Raw genomic sequence first — 13,533 nt, 5'->3', positions numbered from 1 at the left:
TTAATCTTAAGTCTACTTTAATGCCTTAAAAAATCTAGATTCCAGCCAGGTAGTATTGGCACACACCTTTAATCCCAGTACTTGGGAGGCAGAGGCTGGTGGATGTCTGTGAATTCGAGGCCAGTCTGGTCTATAAAGTGAGTTCTAGGACAGCCAGTGCTACACAGAGAAACCCTGTCTCAAAAGCCAGAAAAAAAAGAAAGAAAACAAAACAACAAACAAAACAAAACAAAATAAAAACAAAACTAGATTCCAAATATGTGAGAAAGGTAGTATTTTTTGAGCACACGTTATTTTAATATGATGATCTCCAGTTCTAATCATTTTATTTAAAATGACATAATTTAATTCCTTAAGGAAAATGTATTTTTTTTCTGAGACAGGGTTTATATATATATAAAACCAGTGCCCTTTTTACTTTAAAAGTTTCTGAGACATGGGCCCGGAGGATGGTTTAGGGGTTAAGAGTGCTTGTTGCTCTTCAACAAGAATAAAATTCACTTAAGTCTGATGGTTCTACTCCAACTCCAGGAAATCTGTCATCCTCTTCTGGCCTCCATGAGCACCCACAGACATGAGGCATTTATACACTTATACATAAGTGAAGAAGTAAATCTTAAAATTTTCTTTAGAGAAGAGTCTCTTTAAGTCTCTTCAAGACTGACCTTGAACTTGTGACAATCCTGCCTGATATTCTTGAGTAGCTGGGATTATAGATCTGTGTCACTAGACTCAGCTACATTTCTTCCTCCCTTCCTCCCTCCCTCCCTTCTTCCCTCCCTCCCTTTTTGAGATAGGGTTTCTCCATGTAGTCCTGGCTGTTCTGGAACTCACTTTGTAGACCAGGCTAGCCTTGAACTCACAGAGATCCTCCTGCTTCTGCCTCCCTAATGCTGGGATTAAAGACATGTGCCACCATTGCCAGGCTCAGCTACCTTTTCTTTATTCATATGGTGATGATTAGCTGGGCTGATTCTGTAACTTGGCTATTATGAATAGTGTTGCTTGGTTGCATTGCACTATTCATATCAGTGAACATCTTCACTGAAGAGGCTTGAGAGGGAAGGAATAGAAGACCTGGGGAAGAGGCAGCTGGGAGAGCCAAGGGAGCCCATATTCTAATGTAGAGAAGGGGGTGTTGGGGGAGGGGAGAAAGAGAAGACAGGAGAGAAAGCAGCAAATGTAGCCAAGAGACCCAGTGAGGCTAAAGAGAGAAACACTGCAACACTGTGAATATTTAGGAGAAAAACCAGAATTTGGAGCTTCTTAATATGATCAGCTCCAGGGGAATGTCACAGGAGCATCCAGATGGGTGTACGTGCCTTCCCAAAGGACTCACAGGAATCTAGGAACAGCTCCTGCCACCCTGTTAACATAGTCCAGTGATCCCTATCAGCCTGTATCCAGAAAAGCTGAGAGGGAGCCAAGAAGACGTCAAGCACAAAGTAGACTTAACATGGGTTAGCTGAATGGGTGATGAGTTGGAGTGGACAGGATCAAGAGGCTGATTAGAGCCAGGTGGTGGTGGCACAGACAGACCTTTAATCTTAGCACTCAGGAGTTTTAGGCCAGCCTCCTCTAGGCTGGCCAGGGCTACAAACAAGCAAATGAAGCCAATTACATTAAGTTCATCTTAGCTTCCTTAATATTAAGTTAGTAAGAATCACCAAAGCTTCCATTTTGAAATTTGCTTTCATACAAAGAGCTGCTCGATTTCAAGATAGGAGAGAGCTAGCATGTCTCAAAATGACTCAAAGATTTTACTTGATTATAAACTTAAGTATAAAATGGGCAAAGAATAAGATGCAGATCCTTAAAAAGCTAGCACGAGGGCGTGGGTGCTGGAGAAATAACTCAACGGTCTAGAGTACTTGTTGCTTTTGCAGAAGGCCAGGGTTCAATTCCCAGAACCCAGTTGGTGGCTCACAACCATCCATAACTCCAATTCTAAGGGACTGAACCCACTTCTATACCAGGCACATACTACATACATAGGCAAAACACTCATACATATAAAATAGTCTAAAATAAAATTTAAAAATCTGGCACAGAGTTGGTTATTATAATAGAGAAGAGGAAGTGGAGATGCAGGATGGTAATTTTTTTCAAGACGGAAGAAAGACAAAACAGTAATTAAATTAAAAGGAGAAACCACCTTTAGAAAAAAATACAGAGCGAAGAGCTCTAGGTGAATAAACTAACAAGGAAGGAACTATTATAGAAAGGCAGAGGGGAAGATAGTCCATGGAAGAGAAAGAAACGGAGGTAGCTGTGAATAGGAATGGGGATGCCTCATCCCTGGAACAATTAGGCAAACCGAAGCAGTGGGAGTTAACGGTTCTGTTCAGGAAGGAATTTCGGGCGCTCGGTGAGAGCACAGGCTTATGTTTTCAATTTGTGTGGTGAAGTCATCTAACAGTGGGACAGGCTCTGCTGTTTCCGAGACAGGGTGTGGAAGGAGGACAAGGAGAATGTGAGACAGGAGGTGGAAAGAGTGTCCGTGAAGGGGAAAGCAGAAAGGGCGTTTCTTCTCGGGCTCTGTAAGAACTGTTCATGACCTCAGTGTCCTCTGGGCTTCTTCTGGCTTATCTCCCCAGCTCAGGGCTGTGAGGCCAACTGTGTCAGGGTTGTGATCAAGAATGATATGCTTAAGCCTGGGCATGGTGACTCTACTCTGTAATCAGTCCTTGGGAGACTGAAATGGAAGCATTTCGGGTTGGGGGTTTGTCAAATAACATCTTTTTTCACCTTTAATAGCCTTAAGTTCAGTTTTGTGTTTTTCTTTTCAAAAATTTTTATTTTAATTTTTACATATGGGTTCGGGAGGGTGCCTGAGAAGGCCAGAAGAGTCATCAGAATCCCTGGAGCTGGCGGTGAAGACGGATGTGGGTGTTGGAAACAGAACCCTGGTCTCCTGGGCGAGTAGCGAGCACTCTTAATCATTGAACCATTTCTCTAGCCCAGTGTTTTGTTTTTGCTTTTGGGTTTTTCTGTTTGTTTTGATTTTTGAGACAGGGTTTCTCTGAATATCCGTGGTTGTCTCCATCTGCCTCTGCCCCTTTAGTGTGGGATTAGAGGCATGAGCCACCCCCGCAGGGCTTGATTTTGTTTTTTAATGCAGGTCAGTTTTTGGGAGAGAAGTACTTGAAAATCATATTCTTGCAAAGCCTATATCTTCTTGTAAGAATTAACGATTTGGTTGTAATTACTAAATAGACAACTTTGTCTTTATCAAAAGATTAACAGAAACCTAATTCTGAAAGATTTACTATATAGTACTTTCTCATATAATGGTGAAACCCAAAGCAAAACGATTCCACAGTAAAAGTACAGAGCTTTTCTTGGCAGGGTCTACGTGGTGTAGATCCCTCAAACTCACAGAGATCTTCCTGTCTCCGCCTCCAGAGTGCTGAGATTAAAAGCGTGGCCACCACGTCTAAACTAGGAAGCGTGGACTTTTGGTTGGCAGGTGGAGGTGAGAAATCGTCATTTGGAACAAAACCCCATGCCCTGTGGAGGGGCCAGCTTCTAAAAAAGAAGCTGCATCCCGCCCTCTAGAAGACCGGGAAGGGGAATACCCGCAACAGACAGAGCCGCGAGACGAAGGCGACTGAAAGGGCCAAGGCTTCGCCTTCTGTCTTCCCCAGAATTTCAAAGGAACCCGGGCAGGAACCTATCTTATCCCCTCAGTTGGGCCATCCGCTCAACCGATGCCAGCAGCACCCCGCCTCAGCACGTCTCACCCGGGTTAGCCACCGATCGCCGGGACGAGAAACCGGAGCACCCTAGGGGGCGCGCGCGCGCCACCGCCAGAAGACGGAAGTCCCGCCTTCCGTTTCCGGTGGCAGAAAGGTGTGGGGCTGGCAGCGGCTTCCTGTTCGAGTGAAGCTGTGCTTTAGGCACGTGTGTTACTTTCTCCGGCTCCTGCGTCTCCCCCTTCCTGTTGATCTTGTCTGCGGTACTCCTTGCAGGCTCAAGGATGAAGGCGGTAAGTGCCCTCGGGTCCCCGCCCTCCATGACTTACGGTTTCCCGGGTTGACAGGGTCCTCGCCTGGCTTGTCTTTACCGAGATTTTCCACTCTGGTATAGGGGGCGGTGGCCTGTGTTGGGGCTTCTGGCGGTTCTTTGCACCATCTGCTTCGGGTCCTTACTTGGCTTTTGCTTCCTCGCTCACGGTGACCAAGCACGGCCTTAGGGAGCCGGTGTGAGGCCAGCTGTGAGCCCTACATCTGAAGGATGTCAGACTGAAGAGTCTTTCCAGACTGTCTCTCGGTCCTTTTCTACACGTGAGAAGCAAGTCCAGACTTCTTGAACCGGACCCGGAGAGGACCCGTTTCCCACTTAAAGTTTAAGGAGATAGGAAGGCTGGTGATTTCCGAGATGGAGAGGGAAATTTAGAAGGAGTCTTGGGATTTGGAGTATAAAACAATTGCCAGCAAGAGAATTGGAATCCAAACACATAATTCAGTTTAACCCTCCTTAAATCAGGGATCTTCATTGAATTGCATGATTTCTGTAACCTTCACTTCCTCTGTTATGTGACGATCATTATGTAGGCGATTGAGAAGTCTGAGTGCTTTGGGATTAATAAAACACCAAGTAAATGTCAGTTGTTATTGTTAAAGATAGCATTATTTTGCTCTGTGTTATGGTACAAGTGTTATAAGCTACTCTTGAATAACCATTTACCTCAAAATAAGAGATTCATAACGTTTTTCATTTCAGGTAGAGTCAGGCTATGGAAAAGTTCTGTCATGAGTCACCGATGTTCTAGTGCCATTCTGTAGGATGAGTTACTACTGCCTTATGTTGGTTTTAGTTCTTATGCAGGATCCACAGTTGTGAGACATTTGTGAAATTGGTCTAATTTGTAAGCTGTTTTCCTTAACCTGATTTAAGAAATAATTTAAGTTTCTAAGTTGCAGTGCCCCTTCTGTTGTTTTCTAGAGGAGGAATAAAAAGCAGGTCCCAAGCTTTCGCAAGCTGATAAAAACTAGTAAGGTGAAACTCGAAAACAAACTGAAGAATAAGCAATTTAAGCAGCAGAGCACTATCAAGAAGTACCGAAAAGAGCAGAGGAAGCTAAGGCAAGCTGTCAAAGATGCCGTATCCAAGAAACCAGTCCCCTTGGAGGACCCAAAGAGCAAATGGCCAGGTAATGAGAGCCTTCACTCACCCTAGTCCTCTCCGGTTATGCTGAAGGGTTCTCTGCGGAGGTGACTTGTGTTCTAGTAACATTCGTCCTGTGTTCATGGTCTAGGTAACGATAGAATTCCTTTATGCTTTACCACAGTCAGTATGAGAAAGCATTTCAAGATAGTATGCACTGTGAGAAAGCTCGCTTCTGCTTTTAGTTGGTCTAGACAGCAGATCTGAAAATGTAGTACTTGGGAGACACCCCGAGTAGCTGTGTAAATGAATTTTGGGCTACACGTCGGCGCTGTCACCTTCCCATTCACTGAGAGCCGAGGTCAGACTGCTTTGCATTCGTGCGTTCTTCACCATGTTGCCAATAGGTACTTCCTTTTCTTTTCTTTATTTTTATTTCCCCAGACAGAATTTCTCTGTGTAGCCCTGGCTGACCTGGAACTTGCTCTGTAGACCAGGCTGATCTCGAAGTCACAGAGTTCTGCCTGCCTCTGTCTCCTGAGTGCTGGGATTATAGGCATGCACTACCACTGCCCAACTGGTATTTCCCTTTCTAAACTGGTGGTTTTCTTTCAGCTTGTAGACTTGGGCTGAAATTCAGCTCTAATTGTCTGGGTTATTTTGTAGAACTATCCAAGAACTTCAGATACCCAGAATAAGAAAAGAATGTGACCATTTTGAATCAGGCCAGTTCTGAAGCTGATTTAAAGAACTATTTTTTTTCTATAACCATCTTAATCTCTTAATCCTGACATATTTGACCCAGTAGTAGCATTATTATTGTAAGGGATATATGATCATTTGCCTGGAAGTCAGGAAATGTGGGCTCTTCTTTTGATTTGTGCTGGTAACCATGTGATCTTGTTTGGTCACTCAGCCTCCAGTCTAGGAACAATGAGTTGATTGATTATAGATACTTTTAGAGAAAGTATCTAAAACTTCTAAAGTTTTACAACCTCAAAAGTGTAATGTGCTGCCAGGTGGTGGTGCACGCCTATAATCCCAGCATTCAGGAGGCCGAGACTGACAGGTTTCTGAGTTTGAGGCCAGCTTGGTCTACAGAGGGGGGTTCCAGGTCAGCCAGGGCTACACAGAGAAACCCTTTCTTGAAAACCCGAGAGAGAGAGGGAGAGAGAGAGAGAGAGAGAGAGAGAGAGAGAGAGAGAGAGAGAAGAAAGCAAGAAAGAAAGAAAGAAAGAAAGGAAGGAAGAGAAAAGTGTAACGTGCTAATAGTTCCCTTAATAAAGTAAAGGGGAAAAAATTCATTTTTACAGCTTAGCATCTAAGTGAAATCATGAGAGACGGATGAATATAAGAAAATGATGGAGGCAAACACTGTTGAGTCTGATATGAAGAAAATCGATGGATTTTTTTTTTTCCCTTGTAGCCTCACTTTTCTTACTAAAATAGCAGAGTAGGTCCTTGGATGAAATGAGGCAGGTGAAGGAGCTAGAAGTGCAGTGACAGAAAATAAGAGAGTCAATGGGAGAGGAAGCTGACTAACAATATACACCAATTTCTGGTTTGAGAAATGCAGTGTCCTTTAAAGTAGATAGGAGTTTCATTCTGTGCCTGCTTACATAGTAGTATTTATCAGTCTTGCTGCTGTTAGGAAGGTTAAGTTTTGTTAGTGAAAACACTACGGTTGTCTTGTTCAAAGTTGAATCTTCTGCACTTCTAAAAGGGTTTTTGGCACTTGAGATATATAGACACAGATATGCACACACATATATATCATATAGACACACGTGAATAAAAAGGTGAATAAAGGGAACACAGAAAGTGAGCAGAGAAGGAAGTTAGAATGATGAGTGAGGTTGGGATTTTATATTATATTTTATATTATAACAATAGGAGTGAGGTTGGGATTTTATATTATATTTTATATTATAACAATAGGATGAGTAACTTTAATACAGAAAGGAGAGTTGCCAAGTGTGTAAGCAGGAGAATGGTGGAAGTGTAACCCTGCAATCTAAGCCAGGGAACAAAAGCAGAACACTCTAGTGTTCAGAACAGCAACGGTTGAAGAAATAGAGGTCTATATGTATAGTTAGTAAAATAGTACATTCGAAGTACAGATGGTTGTGGTCCAAGAATGAGCACCAAGGCTTGGGACCTGGCCTTTGGAGAGGGCCGCTGAAGTGAAGCAAAGGTCACAGGAGATGAGAAGGTGCTAATGAACTCAGCCGTTGGTTCTCAGTTCAGAATACAGGCAAACACTGATTTCTAGATTTCAGGAATCAGATACTAAGCTGCTAGCCCTTGGCTGGGTTCAGAGCATCTCCACGAGGAAAAGAATTGTCACCGGCATGTCAGTAGTGCTTTCATGGGGAGAACTGGAAGAAGGGGAGGTGAGATAGAAAAAATGCAGGGCTTTAATACTTCTTTTTTCTTTTTTGGTGGAACAGTTAAAAGGATGGAGAGGGAAGAGGAGGAGGAGGAAGAAGCCCTTCCTTTAGATATGATGGATGAAGATGACTTACAGCTGATGAGAGATTTAGGGCAAAAAGCATCTTTTCTTACAAGAGATCTTTCTTCTAGGTAATATGTCATCTGGATTATAAGTGTTCACATCTCTGTGCGTTACAAATGTGGTTCTGAGCATCAGACCCAGGACCCTGTACGTAGCTCAAGATGGACTATAACTGATGGTCCTCCTGCCTCAGCCTTCATAATCCCCAGAGGGATTATAGGCACGTATCATCTTGTCTGGTTTACAGTAGATTTTCTGACGATAGCCTTCAGGTACATGTGCTGGTTAGTTTTTTGTTTGTTTTTTTGTCAACCTGACACAAACTAGAGTAATCTGAGAAGAGCGACCTTCGCTTGAGACCATGTTTCATCAGATTGGCTTATAGCAGTGATTCTCAACCTTTCCAGTGCTGCAACCTTTTAATACAGTTCCTCATGTTGTGGTAGCTGTTCGGTTGGCACCTCCAGCTCACTCCTGCTAGGTCCCCCAAACCCAGCTAGCTCAGAGTCTCTGAACAAAGGAAAGGCAGCAAAGAGCCCAGTTCCACATTCTTGGCTCCACTGCAGCTTCCTCTCTTGATGTTGCCCACTGCCCAAGTCCCTGCCTGATGCTTTCAGCTTTTGACCATATTTGGGTACAAACCCATTTTGTGGGTGATATGTCATCAACCCTCACCTACAACCTATATAATCTCCCTGCTTTAGTTCTGTGGGCGGCTTCTCCAGCCTTGATCTCTGGGACTGGAGAACCCACCTGGGATTTGCTTTGCTCAAATAAGCCTGTTGTTATACTTTTTAAATTCAGCTTGATCTGGCTTAGTGAGGCAGCAGAGAAACATATTACTGGGGGACAGAAAACCTATTAGTGACCCCCCGATCATAAAATTGTTTTCATTGCTGCTTCGTAAATGTAATTTTGCCATTCTTATGAAGTGTAAATATTTTTAGAGACAGAGTTTTGACAAAGAGATTGGACCCACAGGTTGAGAGTCGCTGGCTTACTGGCAAGCCTGGGGGGCATTTTCTTGTTTTATGTTAGTTGGAAGGGCCCAGCCCATTTTTGGCAATGCTGTCTCTTGGCATGTGGTCCTGGTATAAGGAAAACTGAGCAAGCCAGGAGGAACAAGCCAATAAGCAGTATTCCTCCATAGCTTCTTCAGTTTCTACCTTATGTTCCTGCCCTTCATAAGGAACTCCAGTTGTAAGCTGGAACAGATCCTTTCCTCCTCAGTTGTGCTGTACTCCACGGGAACCTCGGTTTTGTGAGTCTGATTTTTCCATTAAAGTTGTATATACTTATCACAATTTGTTTGCATTCATCTAAGCCGCCACAATGGTGTTTATTACTGCAACAGAGGCCTATCTAGAAGAATACCCTTTAAGAATGAAATTGAACTTTTTTCTGCAGTGAGCCAGTTCATATCAAGAAACGAAAGCATGAGAGTGTGATAGCTAAATATGAAAAAGTGCCAAGAACTCTGCAGACCGCACCTGAGAAGGAGCTGATTCATTTGCTTCCTATCAAGGATAAAAGCGGTATAATCCCACAGACCAGGGAGAAGCCAGGTGAGTCGATGGCTGACTTCCTAGTTACACTTAGATTTTACTCCTAGAACACATTTTTTTTTTCATTCAAAGTTTAGCATTTGGCTTTTAATGGCAGCTACTCTTACTCTGTAGAGTAAGAGTAGCTGCCATTAGCGTATAGTGGACTTAGTAATTCTGGCCAGGGTCACGGACAGTTCTTTTGGGAATCTGTTTCATTGAGAATAAGGTTTGGGTGATTATCTTTTCAGAGAGAGGGGAATGGGGCAGAGGTAGAGAAAAAAGAGAAAATGTGTTTGTGAAGTAATAGTAAAAGACAAAAATCAAAGACACCATTATAGTGATTTGTAGCAAAGCATGTACTCAGGAAATGCCATCTGGACAAACACTAAATTCTGCTAGCTCCCTCCCTCCCCCCCCCCCCCCCCCCCCCCCCCCCCCCCCCCCCCCCTCCCTCCCTCCCTTCCTATTGGTACCTAGCCTGAGATCTGTGGTAACCATCGCTCTGTTCCTTTCTTCTCTGTTCTGTTTTACCACTTAATGTTATCACAGCTTTAATATGTAAATCTGTCCAATAGTCACAGACAGCCAGCAAGAAGAAGAGGATGAAGAGGAACAGGAAGTTGAGGAAGGTAATAAGACATATCTTCATAGTTGACTGTGGTCTTTTGTTTTATTTTGTTGTTGTTTTTGTTTTCAAGACAAGGTTTCTGTGTAGCTTTGGAGCCTGTCCTGGAACTAACTCTTGCAGACCAGGCTGGCCTTGAACTCACAGAGATCCACCTGCCTCTGCCTCCCAGAGTGCTGGAATTAAAGGCGCACACCACCACCGCCCAGTTTAGGAAGTGGTCTTTTGCATGGTGAATATAGTTTGTTTTAGGCGGTGCACCTAGTGTGGACATCGTGGAGCACTGTTCCTTTAAAGGCCATTCTCTACATTTGAAAGGCTCACAATTGTAAGCTTTGATATACTCCCTCCCCCTCCCTCCCCCCTCCGAGACAGTTTCTCTAGCTTTGGTGCCTGTCCTAGAACTAGCTCTTGTAGACCAGGCTGGCCTCGAACTCACAAAGATCCGCCTACCTCTGCCTCCCGAGTCCTGGCATTAAAGGCATGTGCCACCACCGCCCGGCTGATATACTTTTTATTATGGAAAAATGTGTAAATTACATTTTTCATTGGCGAGGCAAACATGAAAAATTCTAATTGTTACTGTTTTGAATCCTTCTAATTATAAGAAAAGGACCTACTTAACAAAAACGATTACTTTTGAAAACAGCAAAATTGATTTTGTGATGTACAATCTTTTTTAAGGACAATCGTGCTTAGTGTATGTCTTTTTCAGTTACTGAAATGTGGGTTTTTAACATTTAAAAACATTTAACATTTAAAATTGCTCCTTATTTAAGTTGGTAAAGTTGTATTTTTATTGTATACGTATGCATGTGGAGATTAGAGGGTTGGTAGCAGGCTCCTTCTACCAGCTGAGCCATTTCACTGTCCCCCACCCTCACCGTTTTTTTTAAACGAGGTCTCATATGCTCAGGTTGACCGGAAACTTACTGTGTAACCCAGGATGGGTTCAAACTCATGGCAATCCTGCCTCAGCCTGCCAAATGCTGAGATTACAGGTGTGAGCCATCATACACCATGCCTAGTGGAATAGTTTTAACTAATCAAAATTAACCTGGAAATACATTTTAAATGAAACTACTGTTAAATTTTACTTCAATTTATCAGGCCTCATTAAAAATGTGTGTGAGATTATAGATTAACTGTTGTAGTTAGCTGGTTTCAGTCACTGATCAGATGCGCATCGCAGGTTATTCTTGTGTGTTTATTATCTAGTTTCCTCTGAGTCTTTCTCTTGGAACTCACTTTGCACACCAGGCTGGCCTCAAACTCATAGAGATCTGCCAGCCTCTGCCTCTCGGCATATGCCACCGCCATCCACCTCCTGTGAATCCCTTAACATATAATTCAAAGCCCTACATAGAGTTGAAAACAAAAGTATGGTATTTTGTAACTTAAGAAAACACTACGTCAAGAGTGTTTCATTAGCTAATGAAGTTGTGGGCTTGTTAGGATAGTATTTAAGAATTTGAGCGTGGGCTTTGGGTCTGTTTCTGTTAGGTTTTGAATTTGAAATTGAAGTTAGCTAAGCTGCTTTTTTAGCTTTAGTTTTTGCATCTGCAAAATACATGTACGTGTATGATAGTAGACTGGTGGGTTATGCCCAACAATAGACATAGATGCTTACTGCCATTGTTAATACTTATATAAAATGAAAGGTATGAATTTATTCGCTCTCTGAAAGTAAAGGAATATTTAAGAAGGAAAACCTAATTTCTTTCAGAGGTCATTGAAAACCCTGTTCCAGAGCTCACCATAGAAGAACATTTAATTGAGAGAAAGAAGAAACTACAGGAGAAGAAAATACAGATTGCAGCCTTGGCATCTGCCATACTGTCAGATCCAGAAAATAATGTGAGTGGTATTGATTGTGTAAACCACAGATTGTTGAAGAGCTCTAGTCTCCTTTAACACACAACACAAATATTTCTGAACTAATTCCATTGACTTTTATACAGAATGTTCCTCACTAAAACCTTTAAGTAGGTAGATATGATGATACACACCTAATATCCCAAAACTTAGGAAGCTGAGGCAGGAACACAAGTTTGAGACCAACCTGGGATGATGAATTGGATTTTGCCTCTAAACATTAGCTGCTGTTGTGGAGGGAGGGATGTGTCATGGTAATGTGGAACACCTGTGTGGACTGGATCCTCTCTTTTCCTCTTTACAAGAGTTCCGGGGATTGAACGTAGGTTGGTAGTCATGTATTTTGCCTGCCATCTCCCTAGCCCCTGTTATTTAGGGTAAGAAATGTCATGTGGGCAAACTTTGAGTAGTACTTGTCTTTTTTAGTTAAAAAAAAAAAGGTAATATATGGACCAGAATCAGAGAGGGGAGTGGGGAGTTAGGATAATTTTTCATCTCTGTTTTCTTATTTGATCACCATAGAACCATAGAGATATTCTTATTTTAATTTTTTTAAAAATAAGTTTATTTTTGAGAATTTCATAAATCCCCCTATTTCTCCCTTCCACTGCTCCCCAGATCTCCCCTAACAAATTCATCCCCCAATTTCATGACTTTTTGTGGAGGGGGTTTGGGGAAAAAGTCTCGCTATGTTACTCCAGCTGGTTTGGAACTCAGTGATCTGCCTGCCTCTGTTTCTAAAGTGCTGGGGTTAAAATCTTATGATGTCACCATGCCAGTTTTTTTTTTTTTTTATTGTTGTTGTTTGTTTTATAACCCATGAAGTCTAATTAGTGCTGCCTAGATGTACGTGGGGTAGATTTGTTTTGTTTTTTGAGACAGGGTTTCTCTGTGTAACAGCCAGGGCTGTCTTGGAACTCAGAGCTCCAACTACCCATTTTGATACCCATTTTGATAGCCACATAATTGGGCCCAGGTCATCTGCTGCTCCAGAGGCTTGTGCCTGTGCTCCACAATTTCAGGATAGCAAACAGATGAAGGCCGGTTTGTCCTTGCTGTGGGAAACATTGCTAGCAAGCCGGAGTACTGCTCTTCACTCACTGCTCTGCTCCAGTAGCAATAGTAATTCAAAGGAAGCATGTTAATTGAAACCAACTCCTTATTTATTTATTTTTAACGGGATTGTTTCACATCCTTCCTGACTACTCTCTGCATCTTTCCAATTTTAGTATATGTGCTGCTGAAGTTAGCACCAACTTTATACTTTTGTATTTTATCGTGTAAATTATCTTCAAATCTTACTGCATTTAATATAACTTGGCTCTATATATGTATATATTTTCCCTCCAGTATCAGGTATTGAACCCAGGACCTCATGTATGATGGTCAAGTGCTCTACACTGAGCTACAACTTCTGTGGTTATATATTTGCTTAATTTAGTATTAGTAGTTTTGTTTGTTTCTTTTCTTTCTTTCTTTTTTTTTTTTTTGATACAGACTTTCTCTGTGTAGACCTAACTGTCCTGGAACTCACTCTGTAGACCAGGCTGGCCTTGAACTTAGAGAGATCTACTTGCCTTTACCTGCTGAGTGCTAGAATTAAAGACATGCACCACCACTGCCCGACGCAATAATTATTTTTATTGTGTGCACATGGGTGTACCAATGCAGTTAAAACTTAGCTCTTAGGAGTTGGTTCTTCCCTTCCACCAAGGGTTCCTAGGATAGAAATCACAATCATCAGGCATGCTCTGGAAGTACTTTTACCTGCTGAGCTTCTTGCCAGCCCAACTCCTCTCCTCTCCTCTCCTCTCCTCTCCTCTCCTCTCCTCTCCTCTCCTCTCCTCTCCTCTCCTCTCCTC

General features: G+C 42.5%; 1 protein-coding gene across 1 annotated transcript in view; it reads left to right on the top strand.

The window, feature by feature from the left end:
- The first annotated feature begins 3,824 nt into the window (after window positions 1-3,824).
- The window catches only part of Noc3l (NOC3 like DNA replication regulator), a 28,895-nt gene continuing 19,186 nt past the window's right edge, over window positions 3,825-13,533 (top strand). The window contains exons 1-6 of the mRNA XM_050160386.1: window positions 3,825-3,988; window positions 4,948-5,155; window positions 7,560-7,692; window positions 9,032-9,189; window positions 9,747-9,800; window positions 11,523-11,708. Of these exons, the coding sequence (XP_050016343.1) occupies window positions 3,980-3,988; window positions 4,948-5,155; window positions 7,560-7,692; window positions 9,032-9,189; window positions 9,747-9,800; window positions 11,523-11,708 (748 nt within the window). The 5' untranslated portion in view covers window positions 3,825-3,979. The remainder of the gene's footprint in view (window positions 3,989-4,947; window positions 5,156-7,559; window positions 7,693-9,031; window positions 9,190-9,746; window positions 9,801-11,522; window positions 11,709-13,533) is intronic.

Source organism: Alexandromys fortis, unplaced genomic scaffold, assembly GCF_014885135.2.
Source record: "Alexandromys fortis isolate MF-2015 unplaced genomic scaffold, M_Fortis_MF-2015_v1.1 scaffold_10, whole genome shotgun sequence".
In the NCBI taxonomy this organism is placed as follows: Eukaryota; Metazoa; Chordata; class Mammalia; order Rodentia; family Cricetidae; genus Alexandromys; species Alexandromys fortis.
This window is presented reverse-complemented; position numbering and strand designations above follow the sequence as displayed.